The following is a 22,934-nucleotide window of genomic DNA, read 5'->3' on the forward strand; positions in this document are numbered from 1 at the left end:
TTTTTTTTTTTTTTTCCAAATGGAGTGAAAGAAAGACACTGTTCAATGAAGAGGAAGAGGTTATGGAAGAGGAAATAGGTGTGAAGAGTTTTAGGGGCCTTTTCAGCTGAGGTGTCAAAATCATACAGGGTAAAAGCAGGAATGGGGAAGATGGGGAAAAAATGAGCCAGGTGTCAAAGCCACGTGGAATAACTTATTCCATTATTATTGTTTTTATTATCTTCAAATTGGCCAAAAAATTTTTAAGAGCAATTACAAACAAATAGATTCTAATCATTAGAATTCTAACCCTAATCAATGAAACTGAAGATTCATTTATTCTACATAGAAAACAACCTAATTAGGCAAATAAATACGCATAGAACTGGAATTGTTACGGTCCCCAAGTACTCGCCCAACTGAAAATAGATAGGTGACATCCAGTTAATGGAGAGAAGAACTTGACACACAAGTCAGAAAGCAACTAGTTTTTAAAAGCTCGTACTGTCTTTAAAAAATCGAGTGAACAATCTGCCAAACAGTATGGGTTAAGCTTCAACTGTATATTGAGGGTGAGCAGAGACGGGTATGTAGAGCAGATGTGTCTTTCTTAAACACAATTTGAAAGGCCCTTATCTCGAGAACTCTGGAAATTCTCTGAGAATAACATCATTGAGGTGAATCATCTGCAATATATTCCACCTTGCACAAGCAGAGGTACCTGAACACTGCGTGAGTTATGCTGGACAGTTTAGAAGAGGCACCTGGACGGGGTAGTGCTTTAAAAACCTGGGTACCTACTAGCCCCGGGTCCCATCAGGAAATGCAGATTATCAAGAAATGACCATATCATGAGATCTTAGGATTCTAACACTTATAATACATCAACCCAATTTAAAAGGTATAGAAGCTAAGTCATGGGAAGGACACCAGCTGACCCCACTCTGCAATCTGAGCCAGGAATGCGGCCAGAATTAAGAAGTTGGTTTCCAATTTACCATTCTTATTTTTTATTTTTATTTTTTACTCTTCATTTTTTAGCCCACTCTACTAAACTGAAGGACACACTTCAGGGCATAATCCAATGAATCATGATCATGCTGTGGCATAAAAAAAAAAATTAAACGAAATCCAGTTGCAACCTCAAATATGTCCATAAACTGTAAGTTGGAAAGGTAGTTTTAAAATACACTTTCCAATTCTTTTGAACTAAAATCAAATTTAAGGCGCTGTAGGAAGGCAGTTCAAACAAAAGCTAATTTTGTTTAATGAACTAACCAGGAAGGCATTGTGAAAGTATTGTGCAACTAAATGCTTAGTTAATTACTGTGAGATCAAATAACTGTTACCATAGTTACCGCACACTGTTTTCCATAATAACTTTTATCACTTCAATAAATCTTTGTGACACAACAAATATAAAAAGTTTACTGTAACATGACTATAATGTTTTGGAAGTCCCACACTGATGACTGACCTCCTGAAATTACTTTTCCATATTTGTCAGTGAATGAGGGGGTGATACCGTATCTAGCTGACTCAAGATCAACATGTCTCACTGGCTTCTTTAACAGCCTGTAATTCCTCAAAAGTTTAATTCACCAGGTCCTGTCATTCAACAGAAAAAAATCAAAGGGCCCTTTCAGTATGACATCTTGTCTCTGAATGAGAATAAAAATGAGAGCAACCATTTATGAGCAATAATTGTCAGGTTCCATGCTAGGCACTCGACATGCATCACCATCTAACCCTTCTCGCACTTCTGGAGGATACGGATCTGGCCCAAAGTCATCCAGCTCCCCCTTGGGAGAGATTTCAACCAGGTCTGTCTAGCTCCAAACTCAGTTGAGATATATAGATAGATATATAGATAGATATATATATAGATAGATATATATATATCTATCTATATATATATCTATCTATATATCTATCTATATATCTATATATATACACACTCATACATATATATATATATAACGATTTCTGTAATAACTGTTTTCTTGCTGCTGTGTATAGTGTTAAAGTTATACCAGTGTGCCATATGACACTTCCTGTCACAATGATTGACTGGTCTGTTAGCTGAAACGATGTCATAGAGCCACTGGAAAATGGACACTCTTTCTCTGGATATACTAGAGTTGAGACTTGTTTATATCACTATTCCCAGCCCCGCCCTCCCACCCTCTCCACATATGCAGGGCTTAGTCATTTGGTCACTTTCACTCTTTCCTGTATCCTGCTTGCCTTTTTCTAGATCTAAATGCTGAGATGTTTGAATAAGCGAAATGGCAAACATGGTCTAATAAGTTAAGACCATGAATGTGATAAGATAAAGGAAACTGTAGATTCAAAATTCAGTTCTGTCAAGGTGAAGCTGTGTGACCTTGGGTAAGTCACTGAGTATTGCTCTGGGTTTTCCCATCTGGAAAACGGGGAAATAACCTACTAACTCATAGGGATATTATGCAAATTAATTATTTAATGTTGTTGAGTTCCTTGAAGTTACAAAGTGCTAAGTGTAATAATCATTATCAAGGGAAAACAAACATGTGATTACAGAGTTATTAAAAAGCAAGACCGAAAGCCACTATCAAAAGGAAACCCACTGCAATAAAAGTGAGCTCACATCTTCCAGAGCCCTGATGTAGAAACCCCAGGGTTCCTACCTGTGAAACTTGATTCACACCTATTCAGTACTGTTTCAAAGGTCCAAGGACGCCAAAAGCCATTTCATCCTTGGTTTCAAAGATGAACAGGTAGGATTCATGTCAGGGACTAAATCGGCCTAGGGAGATGCAGTTGCTGGAATCTCATGTTAAAGGCAGCCAAAAGCTGACCCATCTGTCTTTTGTCCCCCAGAGCCTGGGCATTTAAGCCGCAAACTTGTCCTCGACTCTACCTGTCTCTTACTCCTTCCTCTCTCTTCTATTCAACTACTTACTGCTACTTCCCAAACAGCTCTCAAACCTACTCCGTCTCCACGCCCACCTTGACAGTAGCATAAATAAGACCCTCCTCAACATGATTACTGTAACAGTCTTATAACCGACTCCCTGCTTCCGGGTGTCCCTCCACCTCAAATCTATCTGTCATCCTACGCAGAATGTAACGTAATGCTGATCGCGACCTGGTTCTGTTTAAAGTAATTCAACACACGCCACTGCTTTCAGGATAAAATTCAGATTCTTTAGCAAGTGAAGTAAGGATCTGCATAAACTGTCTCCTATATGCTGTCTCCAATTTCTTTAGTTACTTCTCTCCTTATCGTATGCTAGTCTCTCTCTTCTCACAGCTCCTTAGGCTATCTGCTACACCATATATTCCACTGTGTGGAGAGTCTCAATACTTGTGAAGATTTCAGTCTAGTCTTGAAGAACACCAGGTGTGTGACTGGTTTTTACTCCAGCCTGGTGTGAAGTATGTATGTACTCAGGAAATGTGAAATAAATGACTGAATGAATGAACAAAGTCTTCCAGAGGACATGTTAACTAGTTACGTTACCTTACTTTGTTATACTTTCAGCTTGGTTACAAGGCTCTTAAGAAATTAATTTCATTGATGTTTTTAACTATACATGATGACGATGATAAGAGACTAAGGATGTCTTGTCATGAAGACTCAAGTGAACCAAGTTATCCTTTGCAATACAGACCTAAACGATTCAAGTTTGCCTTTTAAGCTTTTAGATTTAGTCAGATTCCAAGAACAATTGCCAAGAAGCAAACAATCAAAGAGTAAAACAAGAGTCTTAATGATTCTATAGAAAGCTGTGATCATGGAATGTACACATCCATCAGAATTCCTGCTGTAAAAACTTATCTTCCTCAAAGTCATGACAGAGACAGGAAATAAATTAATCAAGCATTGAGTGGAATTCAGAGGCGTGTCATTTTAAAGTGGTATGGTTTTTTTTTTTCTCCACAGATATAATAAAAAGTGAAAGAAAAACAACAGTATTTTACTTCTTTGCTCTGGCAGGCCATCGGGCACATGAAACCAAATCAGCCATATATGAGCCAGCTTCTTTTACTCAAAGTAAAAAAGCCAAATCTACCTTAATCCATTTTGGGGAATGAGTAAAGACAGCCATGCACAAGAAGCTCATATTCTGTGAAAATGAAAAAGAATTATGAAACCTAAAGATACATCAAAAAAAAGACACAATCTCACCCCCCCTTCCCCTAATATCTGCCAATTAGAAAAATATCTTTGAAACTGATAAAACACGAAAGATTTAAATGTCTACTAGTCATCCAGGAAAAATATCATCTCTCGAGTTAACTTCATTTAAAGTTCACATAATGGTCAACCAACAGAATCACCTCTTGTGTTAGCTTCCTACTTTTTGACACTCTTCCTCCTCCTAGATCTCAATTTTTATCTCCTAAGCTCAAGACTTCTCCTGTGATTACTCATTAGTTTTGATCTGCAGGCTCTGGCAGTGCTGGCCTCACCATTCTTCCTGAAATTACTTCCTCCCTTGGCCCCTACACTCCTGAGACCTTGCACCTCCTCCATATCGAACCATTCCTATGACGTTTCTTCCTCTTTCTAGACAATGGACACATGTCCATCTCAGCCCTTTGTGCAGTTCTTGTTAATATTTCAACATTCTATCTGGATACGCGACTTCTAAATAATTCATTTTTAGCCTTGGTCCTTTTCCCAATTCCAGTTCTGCATCCTCAACAACCGAAGGGGCATTTGAATTGCTCGTCACACCATTGCTTCAAAGAAATATGTGTGAAATGAATATATTATCTTTTCCTTCACTCCCCAAACAGTTCCTATTTACTTATTTGTTTATTTATTTATTTTAAAGTAACGCATTGACCATTCTCAGGGGGCACTCATGATAAAACCTCAGGGTCCTTTTTTTAAAACCTCTTTCTCCTTCTAATAATCAATATAAGCCCCAGCGACTAAAGCTAATTTCCTCTGCCACATATCTCACAGGCACCCTTTCCTTGCATTTCTAATTGAACCAACCAAAAATACTGCTCACAATACTTGTTTTAACACACAAATCACTCCTCTCCCTGTCTCTATTTCTTCTTTCCTTCATAATGCTACCAGATTAAACTTTTTGTATATATATATAAACTTTGGGAGGAGGGTAATAAACTTTGGTTTTGTATAATTTAAAATATATATATTAGTTTCATTAGGTCCTCCCCCACTCAAAAGTCTCCTATAGTTCCATATCACCTCTAAGATAAAGTCTTCATTTCTTAGCCTAGCATTTAACTCCCTTAGGAGTCTGGCCCTACTTTTTAGTCTCACTTCTCACAATCTCCCATAAAAATGCCACACGAATGAAAGCCCCTATACATAATTGTACTCACTAAAGTAAAGCAATAAAAGAACATACCCTTTTCCACTTCTCTGTCTGGTCCTTGAACCCGGTGTTCGATGCCTTTATTTATAAATCAGAGGTTTTACCTTATGATATTTCCAGGTAGACAGTAACGCCTAACATCTCCCTTCATCCTTCTTAATAAACACCGGAGTATCAATTCCAAGGTCTGTTTCCTTGCCCTCGACTCCCTTTACCTCGACTAAGACTTAATTGCAAAGAAAAACAAAAGTCTGCTACTGTTCTCTTTGATTTTACTCCCTGTACTTTCATTTTTGTTCATCCCCAATAGGAATAGTGAACCTGAAATTCTCAAGGATGCTTGTAAATTATTCAGAAGTAAGGCCAAGTGTGAGGAAAGCGACCAGTTAGACAGTTTTCTGTTCTTCCCAACTACATAGCAGGACCAAAGGACTGATGTGCACCTCAGAAAAACAAAATCTTCACAGAAGAAGATCATTTACACCTCCCGCACCCTACGCGCTCGCTCCCACCCCCACGGAAGGTGATGTTTGTCCTTATTACCATTTTATCACTGAAGAAACTTCAATAAAGAACAAAATCTGTAGGAATTTTGACTTTATAAGCCATGCTGCTGAATTCATAGTTGCTACTCTAATCACTCTTTCATTCTACAATTCAATGGTGCATAAAAAATAGATCTCCTCTCCCCCAGCTCATGCGGAGTTAGCTATGTTCATATGTTCTTAATTTGTTACAGAATTTTGTTCAAAGCAAGGTGATCATTTTGTAGTGTGCCCTTGAGATAAGATTCATCTAGAAATGCTTAGAAATCAAATAATTTAAAATGATAGAGGGTACATAATATGCATTATAAAAAAAATACAAGGAAAGGTCATTAGGGAGTATTACAGATAGTCTGAAATAATGGGGCTTAAGAGAATTTAAAGAGCAATCACAAAGACCAATAGACGTTCAGACACAAAAAAAACTTAGGCATTTAAGTGGCCATGCGGTGCGACGGGAGGAGAACATGATGTGCAGTCAGAAAGCCTTGGTTCAAATGCGGGCTCTGCTACTTACCAGCTGTATGACCTGGGGCACTCATTCTTTAAGACAGGATGGGAACTAGGGTGGGGAGGCACTGGCCTCAGGGCAAAATTTCAGAGGATACCCAAAAAACTCATTAATCGAAATAACTAAAATGTAAATGAAATATTCTAAAAATCAAAATTAATGCCAAAAAGATCCACGATGAAGAACAGAAAATTTTAAATCAAGACAGGACCTGACCCTGCGCTTACTTGAACAGCTCACCTCATTCGCCATACCTTAATCCTGGCCCTGTCAGATTCTGCATAAATTTGAATATTCTTAAAGTATTGCAGAAAATATTATTTATCTCGATTATTGGATTTTTTTTTTGGCACTTCCTTAAATTTTGTGCCTGAGGCAAGTGCCTCACTTGAGATTTCTCATTTGTGTAAATAGTAACATCAAAACAAAGGCAACTTCCATAGATGTGCTGTGAAGATCAGATGAGATATCTGCACGTGTCAAGGTACTGGAAGAAGTAAGACCATTTTTTAGTGTTATTATTAGTTTAAGAAGAGTTAGAAGAGTCAATGAGGCTGAAAGATGGCACAATAAACTCCCAGAAAGTAACTCTGGCCAGTTGTCCTACTTCCCTCTCCTATCCTGTGTCAATTCTCTCTTACGAGATTCTGAAGTGGCTTCAAGAACAGGCAGCCCTGTCCTGGGATATCCTGCACGGACAATTGCCACTGGGTAAAAAAGACTCGGATGGGACTCAGCAGAAATATACACAAGTTAGCCTCTTGCAATATCAGTTTTATCCATCCCGCTGAGGATTACTATTTGAAAGGAACATGGAGAGCGCCGAAAAGGTAAAAGAAACAGAAAAGCTAAGATTAAAAAAGAAGCTTCCGCAAATTTTCACATGTGTGGCAGGCCACTTTGGGCTACGCCTCAGACTTCCCCGGCGTAAGTTGTTTCCTTGCTTTTAGGGCTTACTCCAGGGAGATTTTGGGGTGCCCATCACAGTCCTGGCTGCACCTGTCCCTGTGTTCATCTGACAAGCATCCAGAACACCAATTACATGCCAGACACTGGAAATCTGGAGACCGTCTTCAAGGAGACAGCTACCTGGGGGTATCAGAGTATCAGAACTCTACACGGGAGACTGAGACCTTCATTCATTCAAAACACGTTAGTGAGTGTTGGTCGTTAGGCGCTGTTCTAGGCGCTGGGGAGACAGTCGTGAGGAAAACACAAACGCCTCTGAACTCCAGAGCTGATTGGAGAGGGAGTCTCGAGTTAGTCCAGGATTGGGTTTGTTCTAGGAAAGACCAGACCTTTTATCTCATTCTAGAACATCAGCATGGTAGACCTAAAACCTAACAGAAAATCAAACATGAAGCTAGAAGTAATTTTTTAGTTTCCTCATAGGATTCATCTGTCCTATGATCCAATAGGGATAAACGGGCGTTTCAGTGTCTAAGAGAGACGGCCCCTACAAACATAAGGCCAACTGGACGTCTCTGCACAGATCTTTGGGAAATTGCAATTAAGATAATGATTTCTATTTGGCCACTTTGAATTTTCAAATTCAAGTCTAGGCTTCTTGAAGACAGATGTCAATTCATCCCTTATCCCTCTCTCTTCTCTCTTAATCTGGGTACTTAATAATCAATACTTGTCGATTTAATGCAGTATATGGGTTGAATAATATTTTCTAAATAAGTGCGACCAGCTGTAGATATCATTCTCCCAGCTACCTCATTACGAAGTCTCTGCCCCTGGATGGGTGGGAAGTAGGGCAGTGGTACATGTGGAAGAAATGGTAAGGCCGATCATCATAAACACGCAGATCTAGCTCAAGAGAACAATAAAAATGTACTCATCCTCAGCTCTTTTCACAGAGGCAATAAAATGGTCAAAACCACTTACCACAGTCACAAGATTATTACTTGGCTTTGCATAATGCCTGCTACTTTTCAACGCTCTTTCAAAATCACTATTTCATTGGATTCTTATATCAAACTTATAAAGTAAATAGGGCGAGCGATACCATTGGAGAGATGAGGAAATGAACACAGGATGGGTCTCACCTAAAGTCACACAGCTTAGTAGTGAGTTTAGGAAAACAACTGGACTCCCATTGTAATGCTCACCCCATCGCACCAGACTGTGGAGCTGTAAGCATTCAGTTCTCAAGTTTCAAAGTGCCTGGCACAGGATTGACACACAGTAAACTCTGGCTGTTTTATTTATCTCTGTTACCCCAGTGCCTAGAGCAATGTTTGGTAAATGAATGGATGAACGACGAATGGATGAATAATAAATGGATGAATGAAGGAGTGGCAAAACTAATGGAAGGTTTGACTCATACTTTAGCTATATTAGATAGCAGCTTTCATAAAATTACATAAAATTGATTTCACAAATGCTTTTCAAAAGCTTCCAAATTGCTTTTTTTACTCCCTTGCCTGATTAGCTGTAAACTGAAGTAGATGTTTTTCCCTGACCTATTTTCGAAGTTAATCTTTAAATCCCTCGGTTACAAAATCATAAGGATTAAATATTTGTTCTGGGAAAATGTATAATGGTTCAGGAAAAAAAAAAATTAAATGTGAGTATACTGATTAAATTCCCAGAATTCAAGATACTAATACAAGTTATATTAAAATGCCTTAAGTGTGATAAGTCTCCAATGACAGTTTAGTTGCTGAAATTTCAAAAGCTACTGAAGTCATAAACCCAATTACATGAGAATAGTAATGGCAGAACAGAGAGGCCTAATTGGAAAAGTAAAAAACAGATGCTTCCATAAACAATAAAGGCTTTACGATATTGGGTCTAGACTAAATTTGAACGTCTAGGTGTCTTCTGATAGAAAGCAAGAAGGTTTGCATTTCATGAACTTGATCACCTCTCCACTTTCTCCCTAGACTGATGATGCTAGGATTCAACTTGCACAAACTCGCCCTGCACAGTATCCAGCAAAACAGTGATTGTCGATAAATGTTAAATAACAAATTTTGATGATTCCACAAAAACTGCAGGTAAGGACACGATTCTGTGAAGGCTATGGAGTACTTTGGTTGACTCGCAAACAGTGATTTTTGTCTCCTCTCTCATTGAAAGGTAAATATCAGGGTTTGTTAGCAAGAGTTATTGAACACTTTCGTCTGTAGGTTTGGTTCAACACATGATGTTTCTTTGTACACGTGGAATAAGATCATTTACGCATGGAATAATATAGCCATGTTTTGTTTTAAACTTTCTGTGCTGTAGGGTAGATTGGGAATTAAAGAATTAAAGCATGATAGAATAGGAAAGGGCTTACCTAGATCCAAATCCTCATTCTAGAGAGGAAACTCAAGCTCAGAGAGGGAGAGTGAATTATCCCTGGTTCGACATCCAGTAAGTGAGGGAGCCAGCAGGCCCAGAATCTAGATCTGCTGGGGAAGACAGATCTGGTGCAGACGCACAAAAGAGCAGTCGTGTATATTCACTGGGGACAAAGTAACCTGTCCCAAACTGTAATCATCGTCTGCTGCAGCGCTGTTTTCATAGAGTACTGCTACTCAGATGACTTCATATTTAATTTTATCCTCTTGGTTCTATTCTGAAAAACCTATTTTCACATTGGGCCTAAAGAATCAGCCTCTCCTGGGTCAAGTCACGTTCGGGTCCACTCCCTTCCACCACAATGACCCACCACAGAGATCTCTCCTCCCATATTCCTTAATTTGAAACCCAAACTCAAGAGTAGTGTAAGAAAGATGCTTTCCAGCCCTGGCTTTGACACTGACTTTGGCCTCTGGCAAGTCACTAATCATTTCTGGCACAGTTTTTAATGAAATGCTTATCAAGCAACTTTCATGGCAAATATTATGTATCTAGCACTGATACTTTATTATGGTATAATAATAATAACTAATTTTCTAAAAGAAACAGGTACTTTGGGAACTTCATGATCTCACCAGATCCTCTAAACAACCTTCCCCAAAGGACTGTACAGTCGTTCTTCCCATTTCACAAATGAAACCAAGGCTTAGCTCTCACATTATTTTTCCTATTTTATAGTGAAGGATCCTGAGGGTTAAAGTAGGCTTACCCGGAATCTGCCTCCCGTAAGTAGCCAGGATGGAAACCCATGAATAAGGCACTAATAACTCCAAAGGCCACCGTGGTGGACACAGAGGTGTCCTCCAGATGCTCCTCAGAGGTGACATGGCTGGGAGCACTGCTGGCAGAAAATCCTCAGCTCTCAGCCACCTTTGGGTCCCCCTTTGGTTATCACTTTAGCTGAAGAGAGTCGCCTTGCCCAAGATCATGGCCATTCCTGGAGTGACCAGCACCCCGTGGCTGGTCAATGAGTGTAAAAAGCCTGGCCTTATTTCCCCAACCCAGGACGGCTCTGAAGGGTCACCTGCCTTCGGGCGTCCCTGCAACGTTGGCTGAAGCTGCTGTTGAGACTGCGCCATCGCAACCTGACTTCCACTTCTGTGTGACCCTGTCCCCTCCCGCTTCGCCTTCGCCTTCCCTCCCACAGGTCTGGATTCGAAGAACCCTCCCTAACAGACTTCTGCACACCAGCGTCGGCTTCCCAGGCAACCCAACCTGGGACGGTCGCGTTTTCACTTCGCCAGGCTGCTGCCTCAGTCGCTTCATCTGTAAAAGGGGAGTTAGGATTAGATGAACCCAACCTAGTCTCAGCTCCAAAACTGTAGGTGGCACAACTGAAAACACTTAGGAGTTAGAAGATCTGATTTCCATTTCTATTTGTCAGTAGGGATGCACACTTTCTAGTCTGTACACTGGCTTTACTTCTCATCACGCTATTGTCCCTTCTGCCCAGCACACCCCACCCTCTCTCCCCACACCTGGCTAACCCTTACTCACTCAGGACGCAGTTGACTTGTCATCTCATTGAGGAAGTCTTCCTTGATGGTGAAGGAAGGATTAGGTGTCTCTGTGTTGCTGTGATACCTATATCACTGCCATTGCAATTCTACACACCTTCAAAATTGCTTGTTTGTGTCTACCTTGTTCTGGCAACAAAACTTGGTGGTTTAACGCAACAGTCATTTATTTTGGTCATGAATCTGCAATTTGGGCAGGGCCCAGTGAGAACGGCTTGTCCCTGCTCCACACAGAGCCGTGTCAGCTGGGGCAGCTCTCCTGGAGCTGGAGCACGCTTCCGGCATGGTCCATTCCTAGAGGTGACAGTGGGTGCTGGCTGGCAGGCCCTGTCTGCCCGGGTCTTCCCGTGGGGCAGCAGCTCAGGTATCTTCACAGCATGGCGGCTCGGTTCTAAAAGTGAGGGTCCCAAGAGACAGGAAGTGGAAACTGCTAGTTTTTTAAGGCCTCCACCCAGAAACCGGTAAAGTTTCTGAAGAGAAGCTGAATAAGAGTCTATAGTCGGGCAGTCCAGAGCCCAGATTCAAGGGAGGGAGCACAGCCCCACCTTTTGATGGGAGGAGTGTCAAAGAATTTGGGGGCTAGGTTTTAAAACCACAACACTACTAAACTAGGAGCTCTTACGAACATGGCATTAGTCTGCTGAATAAATGGATCCACTTCGTACCAAACTGCCCACAAGGAACTTCACAATGTCAGTCAGTCACTTGCACCAAGGAGGGTCATTTCCAGACGACTCCACCATATCGACTGGCAAGAGGATTAAGGTTCAAAGGAAATTAGGCTTAACGTCTTACAGCATTTTAGAAATGGGACGAATTTATGAGATAATCAAATTATAGTCCATTTTACAAAACAAAACAAAAAAACTGAGGTGCATAGATAAAAGAATACAGCAGAATCCATGTGGGTCAGTTATATAAAAAATCAGCAGTGATTCATAATTTGTTATATATGGGAAGTATATAGTATTTACCTGCTCTGTTTCCTTTTTTAGCAAGTCAGAGCTAATTAAACCTCAGAATCTGAATGGTGAGTCTTGTTAATTTTCTTTCTTTTACAGGGGGACACTATTTAATTTTTGCAAACTGGGTCCCATTAACAGATATCACTGTAATTTGATTACTCGATGATGCACTACATTTCTTGGTAAAATGTGCTGTGAAACATTGATGACTCAAATACTATGCACAGGCATGTCTCTAGCCATTAAATAGAATATGAAAGAACGCATAAGGCCTCAGTCATTAAACACCTTTAAACACGACTGAAGCAGAAATGTGAGCAAGAGATATGCGAGTTTGAATTATTAAAGGTAATTATTAAAGTCAAAGAAAATGAAATAATTTGACATCAACAAGGATTCAAATTATAAGCCAAACTCTAAAAGGTGAATTTTGACTAAATAAAAAAATAATAGCTTAGTTTACTAATTTGCAGAGAGATACCTAATTATAGCTTTAGAAATACATACTTAGACCTGAAAATCTTTTATCTCTTCTAGGTTTTCTATGAAGTTTCCAAAATACTAATCTTATATGAGAAGTTATGACTGTGACCAGCAACAACAACAAAAAAAACCAACAAAAAATCAGTGAGACTTGATAATTAACTGAATACTCAGTGGCCTTTAACCAAGAAAGTAAAATCAGTTTTCCCCAGGGGAATAACCATTTTCTCAGAATTCTTCCTGTGTGGCAGAACATTTAGGAAATTACATTTCCTAAATGTAATTACCTTGTAAATCAAACTGCCTAAAAGACTTCATCTTAAACTTTTTTGGAGGAAAGGCATAATACTAATTTAACAATCCCATAATAAAGATAAGTCTCATGGAATGCTGGTTTTATAAGACAAACTAAGAGGTATATTTATAACACTATCTGCACTCACTACCCAATGTTTATGCGGCTACTACTTCTTACCCATGACATCTGAGAAACTATAAAATCCCCTGGAACTGATCAGAGATAAAGAGGAAAGTAAAAGAAAAAAAACTTCGTGCAATCCATCTGAGACATACTACAGGAATTCCCCAAACACCTCTCCACAAAACCCGCATCTTTTTTGTTTAGAGCGCAAGCACACACACACACACACACACACACACAGAGCCTGCCCCCTCAGGGTTAATTGTTATCAATCAGTGCTTCATTATGCATCTACTGTAAGCAAGGCTTTGGGCTAGACTCAAAAAAATTCGGAATCCGTGTACACCTGCTAATTCAAATTCTCTAGCAGATAACACAAGTTTAACATTCTTCAAGCCCAAGCAACACGGAGCTCACATAGCGTACATAAACTCCCTGTGCATTTCCCTATTTCCGATGTCACATGGCAGTACTCTGGAGTGAGAGGAGGAGGACAGTTATTTCTTTCGATCTGAGAAAGCAATATGGAAAACAGTAAGGAGAGCTGCGAGCTTACCATCTGCCAGGCACATAATGTTAAGTGCTTTGTATGTACTATTTCATTTAATTCTTGTAATAATCTTAAGAAAAAGGTACCGTTTGTTAATCCTTGTTTTATAGGCCAGAAAAGCTAGGCTTAAGGAGGTAAAGAGATTTACCCAAGGGACACAGCTGGTGGATGAGGACACCTTAAATGACTCTGCTTTGCTGCAGTGCTTGAGCCTTGAGCTCCTGAACTACCCACACAGCACGTGACTGACTAGCCATTTAATCTAATCTACACGCTGCTTAGCCAATGAAAGTTAAAGGTATGCTTTCTTTCTAAAATAATTTAGAAATGGACAAACACAAATAGATTTTCAACCATTGACTACAAGATTAAAATACTCCTTCGGTTATAAAACTCACCATTATTTTATGCACTACTAAGTAAAAAAGGTGCCAATTATAAGACTTCATCGATAGTAAACATATGCTAATTTTAGATACTAAAATGTAAGAAATAGTCTGTCCTAAAACGAATGAAATACAGTATGTTTATTTGACCTGCTTGCTCTTCTTTCCTGTATTTACCATCCTTTGCCAGGTCTTACACATTTACTTCTCTTAACTCGCTTCCTCAAGGCTGGTTGTTTCCAGAATTAGTTCTGTCTGCTTTTTGCTGACGACCCCGACTCTCCCATTGATCTCATCTATTTGCAAGGTCGTAGCGCCTGACGGCATCCCTAATGATGTTTTTAGCTGACTCTTTCCCTTGACTCCAGACCATATTTCCGATGGTTTATCTCCAAATTGATATTATATAAACTCTTAAACTCGATATGTTGAAAAGCCAGTCTCACTGCTATAAGCCTAAGCCCATTTCCTCATCTAGGGCTCGTGTCTTGTGGTGGCAGCACAGGACAGTATATATACTGTAGGAAAAAAGTCCAAAAGAGTTCAAATCTCAGCTCTGACACAGCCCCTGTCAGACCTTGGGCAACTGATTCAGCGTTGCTTAAAAAGTCTCCGTTTCTTTATCTAAAAAGTGGGATTGCTAATGATAACTTTCAGGTGGTAAAGTTAAGTCAGCTAATTTTTTTTTTCAGGGCAAGTAGAAAAGTGGGATATTTTGTGAGTCATTCGGCATCAAAGATGATCTTTTTGTTGCCCTTTCAAGAAAAGATGCCTCAGCTCGATGTAAAATTGGAATGACAATCCTTTCTCCTCTAATGTCTGAGGTGACGTGTCACTGCTCTTCGCACAGCGCTGAGGTGACTGGGTACAGATGTACTTCCCTTTTGAGGGTAACAGCTTCTCCTCACTCCACGCCACCCCACCCTCATATCTGGATGCTTACAGTTTAGTCATTTTTGAAATATAACAATTTTGATAGAATGTGTTTAAGAGTGACTTTTTCATAATTATTATTCTCCTTATTTAATGACAGCTTTATTCACACAACATAAAATTTCTTCATCATATTTTGCTGGCCGCTCTTGAGCCCTTTGATGTGAAGGCTCCTGACGTGACTCCCTTCAGCTAAGGTTGGTGATAAACGTGGGAAGTTTAATATGTAAGCTCAGGTTATCGTCCTGAAGCAGAAGCCTAGCCAGCACATCCTGAAGCTGACCGCTGCTGCCACAGTGCTAATCCTCCCATCTGTCCCACTGGCTCCATCTTGGAACATGTTTTACATTCTTTACACACTCCTGGCTTTTTCATCAGGCTCCTTGTTTCTCCATGGTTCTGCCATGTCCAAGCCTCAGCCCTCCTTTCCTTTCATTCTACAAACTCTTCCTGGGTGATCTCATCTACTTCCTGTATCCAACTGTCATCTCTGTCAGTGGTTCTCAAGCCCCTCCCTGAATATTGTTTACATAGAAGCATTCTCTCATCAGTAACAACTCTCATTCAACGCAGAGATTCACAGCAACAAGGACATCCTGAGATCTCAGGAGGGGTATTCATAGCTTGAAAAAGCACTTCTGACCAGGGACATCTGGTCTGAGACACGCTTCTGCCTCATCTCTGACGGACGGCACCATCATCCACTGAGCTATCCATCCCAGAAGCCTGAAAGTCATCAGCACTAGACTTGAGAACAAAGATGGTGTCTCTCTAGTTCCCCGCCATATCTACTAGAGTGTCTAACATAGTAGCGCAATAAGTATTTGTCGAAGGACTGAATTCAGTCAATCGCTAAAATTCTGTGGTTTCCGATACATATCCTTTCAACGTATCCTCGTCTTTTCATCCATGCTGTCAGGACTTTAGTTAAAATCACTATTATTTTCTACCAGGCTTCCTACCACAGTTTCCCAGCTTCCTGTCCTGCCTCCCCTCAACCCACCCTCCATGCTACAGGCGGAGTTCTCTCTTCCCACTAGACAGTTTTTATCATCCCTCCACGTAAGGCCCTTTAAAATCAAATCTAATTTCTCAACACAACAAACAAGTCTATAACTCTCTCGACTTTGTACATAGCATTCCTTCTACTTGGGAGAACGGCTCAGGCATCATTCAAAGGAGAATTTCTTGATGTCCCAAAGCTGAATTAAACATTCACCTTCTGTGCTCTCCAAAGCATCCCGTACTTCTCCTAATATTGCATCTATTCTGTATTGTAATGGTCCGTTTACTTGTCTGTTTCCTCAACTATGTTGTAAATTTTGATGGGTGGGCCACTGTCCTTTTCACTGTATCCCAGTGTCCTGCACAGTTCTGGCACAGAGTTGGCATTCAGTGAGTATCTGGTAAATAAATACATTTTCGAATATCACCAGTGACCATGAAAGTAGATTACTTTGGAATTCCATCAACGGACACAGATTCTGAATCTCGCTGGGATCCATAAATAAGTAACTGAGTGCATGAACATTATGAAATTGGACTCAACATTTTGTGCGTGTATATACATTTTTTTAGGGTAATTTTCAGTCTATCTAGAGTTTATCATCCTAAAAATTTGAGAAAGATTACTGTTGCAGTTTATTTGGTTAGAAAAGATAAAGTGTACTACAAACTAACAAAATCAAATTGTAGACACATACACACAACACAGACAGAGACACACAAACACACACATGAACTGAATGACATCAAGCCCAGGGTAAACCTTTTTTACTGAAAAGGGACAAGACTCAGAGGAGTTAAGAGGGCAGCAGGAAGACTGAAGAAAACAGCTGATGCCAGATAAAGAATTTAGAAAGGCAGAACAGAAAGAGAACAGGACCTTCAGTCTACTCTGCCATTTCATATAGGGTCCTTATGCAATCGCTGTGTGAAAGGCTGGCTTCCTTACAAAGGATGTCATGTCTGAAGCTCTCTGTATAATTTTGAAAATTGCAAACTTCAGCTTGCCATAATGCTGCCCGGCTTCAGGACGGTTCTGTTCTACCAGTCTAGCCGTCTTTTCAGTTCTGTCCGGTGAGTCCCTGTCTAGACTCTGACCTTCGACAGAAGGAAAGAAAAGCAGCAAAAGGCAGACCGTGGCCTGGGCTTATGAGAAGGCAGGGGCAGGGAGAGGAGGGGGTCAAGCACTCACTACTTCCCAGGTGAGCATCTTCCTCCGGCTCACTCTACTCCTGTCTTTATTTGGAGTAGAGTTTATGGACGTCCCTATTTGCAGGACTCTTATCACTCACTTTTGGAAAATGAGAAAATGTATGTAAGTTCTGAAAAACACTGGTAGTTTTGAAAGTTGTAGGTGTTTCTTTCTTTTCTTTTCTTATCTCATTTTCTTTTATTTTTATAAGTGTTGACCATATTCATAAAGCATTTAATGAAGGAAGAGAATGTTTTTTTCCCCTTTTTGGTAATTACTTGTATCAGCATAAAACATACTATACTGCCTAATACTAACCCTCTAAGGTAGGATGAGCACTTCAGAGGTCATGATAACCTTGATTTTGAGTATTTCAATGATACCTAGTCTAATTTCCATCACTGTAGAGCCCACAGTGTAGCTACTGCTCTTAAGTGCAAGATGTCTCTGGCTATGAAACAAAATTTGCTCACATAAGGATGAAAAATGGACCCTGTCCTCCTTAGCATACTCTTCATCCAAAGACAATGAGAGCCAGAGGATAGTGGATGTGGTGAAAAGGCCTAAAGAATTCACTGACTGGTTAACCAGCATCTAAATAATCAAGAATGGTCCACGACTACTGATACAGCCATTTGGCCCCATGTCATTTAACATCGGTACACAAGACTAGCTCTGTATCCATGTATAGGGACAGGAGAGAACCTCGGGAATTTATTATACATACTATTAATCCAATAGCATCTTACTTTGCTGCAGAACTCGAATTGTATAAATGAACAAAACTGTGATTGCTAAAACAATAGTTTTTAGGAACCAAGTTTCTAAAAAAAAAAAAAATTGTCTTTTTAGGTTTCTGTATTTACCTATGCCATCCGCAATGTCTGAGGTCCTAACCTACGAATAAAATGTATTATTTTAAACCACAGAGACGACTGAGAATTGCTCTGGGTAATTCCTGACAAATTTATGGTGAAATTGAGTGATCAGTTATTCCGGCCGGAAGTTGAAGTGAACCGGGAGGAAGAGGAAAGAGAGTGGAAAAACTGCTGGCTGACGGAGTCCCGCCCAATAGTCTACTTATGTGACGCGTCAGTTAATTTTTTTAAACTTCTGGGATTCACCTAAGAGTCGTACTGGGTTTCGCCCTGTTACCTACACTCATACCCTTTTTTGGCAAGAAACTGCTATAAATGAAATCTGGTTCAGGTCCCGTTGCATTCACAGATAGGCTGAACATGTCTCTGAGAACACGTGTTTTAGTTCTTCCCTAGCAATGTGGGGGATCTGAAACCCTTTCAAATGCAACTGGGATTGTTTTGAGGAAAGAGAAAGAACAGAATGGAGGAAAAAAAATTCTATAACCTCGTTCATTGCCTGCTCTACTCGCTTCCTTATCCTTAATCTTGTCGCACTCACTGCGTCTTCCATCTTCTTTAGGTCTCCCCGCTGCAAGAGAGACCTGAGTTAGGAACCGACCGAGCATGATGCCAGGACCAATGCTGACAATGAGATGAGAGGCAGAAGCGAAATCAGAAGAGGGGGTGAGGGCAGAACTGGAAATGTTTTCGGAGGTCCTTGAAATGGGGTGTACATATGCTCCGTTATCCATGAAGGTGTGAAATTTGCAAATCCAAACAAATAATACTCACCCAGAGGGAAAGATCTACTGTCACTGAGATAATACTATTTGATGCTCTCTAACTGAAATGTGCACATGATTAAGATGCTCTTTACAGAGCATGTGGGGAGAAGTACGCTAGTGACGTGTGTGGAATGGAAAGGAAGCATGGAGCGTGACCACACGGAAAACCCAGCCGTCCGCTCTGACAGATGCCCACACGGCGGTGTTTACCTTGAGGAGCCTCGCAGACTCTGATACCCGACCTCATTGACTGGACCCGGGAATGCAGACTCATGCTAACAAAACTCACAAGACACAGATGTATTAAAAAAAAAAGAAAAAGAAAGCGACTTTATTATTTACAGTGAGCAATAGAAGAATCAGGCACCCTGCATGTCCCCGTCTGTATCAGCCCGACGGTGAATTATCACCTTGGGAAGGCAAATCAGCAGAGGGAAGTTGGGTAAAAGCCTGGAAGCAGAGCGAGTGAAGTTAATTACACAGGATTCCAGTGCATAATGGCATGAGGCTCCGCAGCTGTCTACACCGGCATTATCTACCTGCCAGGCAGGCTGGGACGCTGGCCTTCACCTGGCAGGTATGACTGGTCAGACAGTGTTTTGTAGGTGTCACGACAATTACATTAATAGCTTTTCTTTTTCTCTGTTTTGGAGACAGAGAAAGTCCTCTTCTGAGGCAGAGTTTATGTGTTTGTGTGTTTTTAAGATGTTTGTGTGTTTTTATAACCTTCAATTAGGTTACAGACAAATCTTACGGCCCAAGGAGTCTTCTGGTCTCTTAAGAGATTGCCTCTCTTGGCTTTAATCTGTTAGGTGTTCATTTCTCAGTTTAATTTTCAGAGAGCTTTTTTATTTTCCTGCTCCCTGGGATCCAGAAGGGCACCACATGATGGAATCCACATTTGCCTACAGGTTCCACAAAGTGTCCGTCAAATTTAAATCGACTGCGCCAACATTATGCCCACTGCTGTGCCAGGTACAAAACGATACTCAGAAGTATAACAAGAGCCTCTCAGGACGTGTTCTATCTGCTGGATCCCTGAATCCTAGGTTCTTCTAAAGGTACATTTATTTATTCATTTTCCACTAATAGTTACAGACCTTCTACTATGTACTGAGATTTAACAAGTACGAGGAACATAAAGATACACATGGCACTGTCTCGTTCCCTTTAATAGCTTACAATACAGCAGAAGAACAAGCCATGTTTTTAAAGAAAAGGTACTGTGCCAAGCGGCATGGAGCATGGTGGAGGGAATATTTTTATATCTAGGAGCAGAGACAGAAACCATCTTTTTTTAGATCTGATTTAAAAAATGTACTAAATAACAATGATGATTTTAAAAAATTAGCACAAACTACAAGTTCCTTCCTTGCTATTTCCCCTTCCCTGTTCTATATTTCAAGGTCGCCCACAGTAGTTCCAATACTCTTCCAGATCTTTTTATCTACATATGACACACAAACACACACACACACACACAGACACACACACACACACACACACACACATTTGTACTCCTCAACACATGCATATTTAGATATATGTGTACATCTATACGTAACTTTATATTACACATCTCATTTATATAATACACACATGCACACACCCATTTATATGACATATATGCACGACTGGGATCATACTAATATATACTGTCTTGAAATTTGTTCTTTTATATTGAATTATCTGTTGTAAATTATGTCCATAAAGAAGTGCACAAAATAAATATGTTCAGTTTAGAAAATAAATTACTCTGTATAGCTACCACTAGGTCAATAAATAGAAAATTCTGAAACCCCAGAAACTCCTTGCATGCTCCTACCCTCTCCAAAATCATTATTCTGAATTTTTTGTTAATCATTTCCTAGGTTTCTGTATAGTTTTACTACCTATGGAACAGGCAAAGTTCAAATTTGCCTGAATCTGCAAATGCCCTCGGTCAAAAGCAGCTTCCGTCCCTAAGCCTCTTTGAACTTTCACTTTTCCTTAGATTTTGGCCTTTAATTCCTTATCTTTTCAGCTCTTTGCTGCTCTGAGGTCTTCTCATACATATTCAACATTTTCAATTATTTTCAGCAAGAGGATTGTTCGAATCGGCCATATTTTCAGTAACAGGAATCTGTGTCACTTCTCAATTTCCTCCTTGTGTTAGTTATATGTATAAATGTAGATTCTTACCCACCAGATCCTAACTCCTTAGGGGTCTGGAGGCAAACATCTTCATTTTCCCACAGCACAAATAGTGAAACATGCAGTAAATGCAGAAAGAGTAAAGAATAAAAGCCACGGAAAAGAGAACGAATACGTAAGTGCTCCTGCCATGGAGTTTCCATTTCCTTTTGGCAAAGAAAGTTAAGATGTACGTGCATAAAATAATTTGATGTGAAATAATGTCAGGTAATAAAGAGATACGTTTAAATGAAATCACTTATATTTATTGATATAGAAAATTTCCAAGATATATTTTCAAATGAAAAAAGAAATTTGTAGGATGGTGTCTGCGTATACAATATATGTCGACATTCATCTCCCACGTGTGTAAGCAGGTGTGTGTGCAAATGTGTGCCTGTGGGCATTCTTGTTCTTGCATAAAAATAGAACTGCAAAGACACATAACAGTGGTTACTTCTATAGACAAGAACTGGGAAGCCAGAAGCTATCTCTTCACTCTCAAATATCCTATATAATATTTTTACACAAAGCATATATTTTATAGTTGGGGGGAAATTTTAAAATATATATTCAAGGGCAAACATATCTGACAAAAGGAAACCAAGAAGAAAAAAGAGAAAGAAAGAAAGAAATTATTGAGGAAGGTTTCTTCAAAAGATAAGACTTAAAATGGGTGCTGAAGGACCGGAAGAGTTTAAGTGAGAGAACAGGGGTGGGGAAAGAGGTGGATGAGTTTTGTCTTGAGCAGACATTAGGGAAGAAATGAGGATGGTACCTGAAGAGGACAATACGGAAGTTTCGCTTGGATAAAGCCAACTCCAGTTGACATGCAGACATATGATTCAATGGACAAAACAGAGCCATCACATAAAATGTGGAACGCCATCCATAGTAAGAGCTACTAACTGGTTTGATGGGAACGAGAAGTCAATCCTGGTTACTGTACAAGGTGGTCACATGAGATAATACTAACCTCATGGAGTAGTTTGTGCAGAATGAGATCAAGCGTGAAAAATCACTGGTAATTTGTAAAGTGCTAAATCAGTAACTATAAGTTTTAAGTAAGTTATATTAAAAATTACATTTTAGAAAGATTGTCTTGGTATTCCTGTATAACAGGGGAAGACAGACTCGGAGCGAGGTCATTTGTTAGCAATATAACATACTTGAAAAAGCCTGACCAGTTTTTGTAATCTGAAAAATACAGGTAACTTCCTATCTCTCCGGATTGTTACAGGGATGAAATGTACAGAAAATGGCAAGGTCAAAATCTAATGCATTAGTTCATTTCTTCTCAACTGCTGATTACAGTCCAGAGGCACGTTGATAAAGATCAGAACTGAGGCCCTGATCATGGGGACAGAAAAGGTAAACCCCAGAGATTCTTCTAATAATCAATAAGGACCTACTGATTGGGTGTAGGGAACAGACGAGGAAAAGACGGCCATCTCCAGGTTTTCGGCAGGGAAGACTGGAGGAATGGGGATGTCCCTGACCTCTAGAAACTGCCTTGATCTGTGATCTACCAGTTTTGGAGTCACGACGCTCTGACCACGTGCGTTTCACCTCCTCCATCTCTCTGTTACTCCCAAACCACAGCCCTCCCCATGTGGGCATGGGGCAATCTCCTTGAATTAGAACAAATACGGCTCGAAATATTTTAAAATAAAAGTGTACTTATATTCATTATATTTTGGAAAAGAATTTCAAGAATGAATAAAAACCGTTGAACAATTCAACCATGCAAAGTTACAAACTATTCAGTGACGGCAGTGGGCAAAGCTTAGCGATACCTTGTTAAAAATCAAAACAAATTCCACTTTTGACTTTAAGGAAGAAAAATTCTACATAAATAAAATATTTCACAGAATTAAACAACCTTAGGGTTTAAGATTACTTGTATTATATTAAAACCCAAATCAGAAAAT

The 22,934-nt window shown here is 39.9% G+C and overlaps 1 protein-coding gene and 1 long non-coding RNA gene across 5 annotated transcripts in view; both read right to left on the reverse strand.

Annotated features, from left to right (window-relative positions):
• LOC120595482 (uncharacterized) overlaps positions 1-18,545 on the reverse strand; it is a 19,976-nt gene extending 1,431 nt beyond the window's left edge. Inside the window, exons 1-2 of the long non-coding RNA XR_005650854.1 lie at positions 5,598-18,545; positions 2,939-2,949 (exon numbers count right to left, since the gene is read on the reverse strand). This is a non-coding gene — a long non-coding RNA (uncharacterized LOC120595482). The remainder of the gene's footprint in view (positions 1-2,938; positions 2,950-5,597) is intronic.
• NSMCE2 (NSE2 SUMO ligase component of SMC5/6 complex) overlaps positions 1-22,934 on the reverse strand; it is a 202,651-nt gene that overhangs the window by 77,581 nt on the left and 102,136 nt on the right. For 3 of the 4 annotated variants that reach the window (XM_039853616.1, XM_039853614.1, XM_039853617.1), the window contains one exon: positions 18,552-18,635. The exons of the other annotated variant lie outside the window; for it this stretch is intronic. In XM_039853616.1, coding sequence (XP_039709550.1) covers positions 18,552-18,635 — 84 coding nt within the window. The remainder of the gene's footprint in view (positions 1-18,551; positions 18,636-22,934) is intronic. 4 annotated transcript variants of the gene reach the window in all.

The sequence above is a fragment of the Pteropus medius genome, unplaced genomic scaffold (genome assembly GCF_902729225.1).
Source record: "Pteropus medius unplaced genomic scaffold, Ma_sr-lr_union100, whole genome shotgun sequence".
Lineage (NCBI taxonomy): Eukaryota > Metazoa > Chordata > Mammalia > Chiroptera > Pteropodidae > Pteropus > Pteropus medius.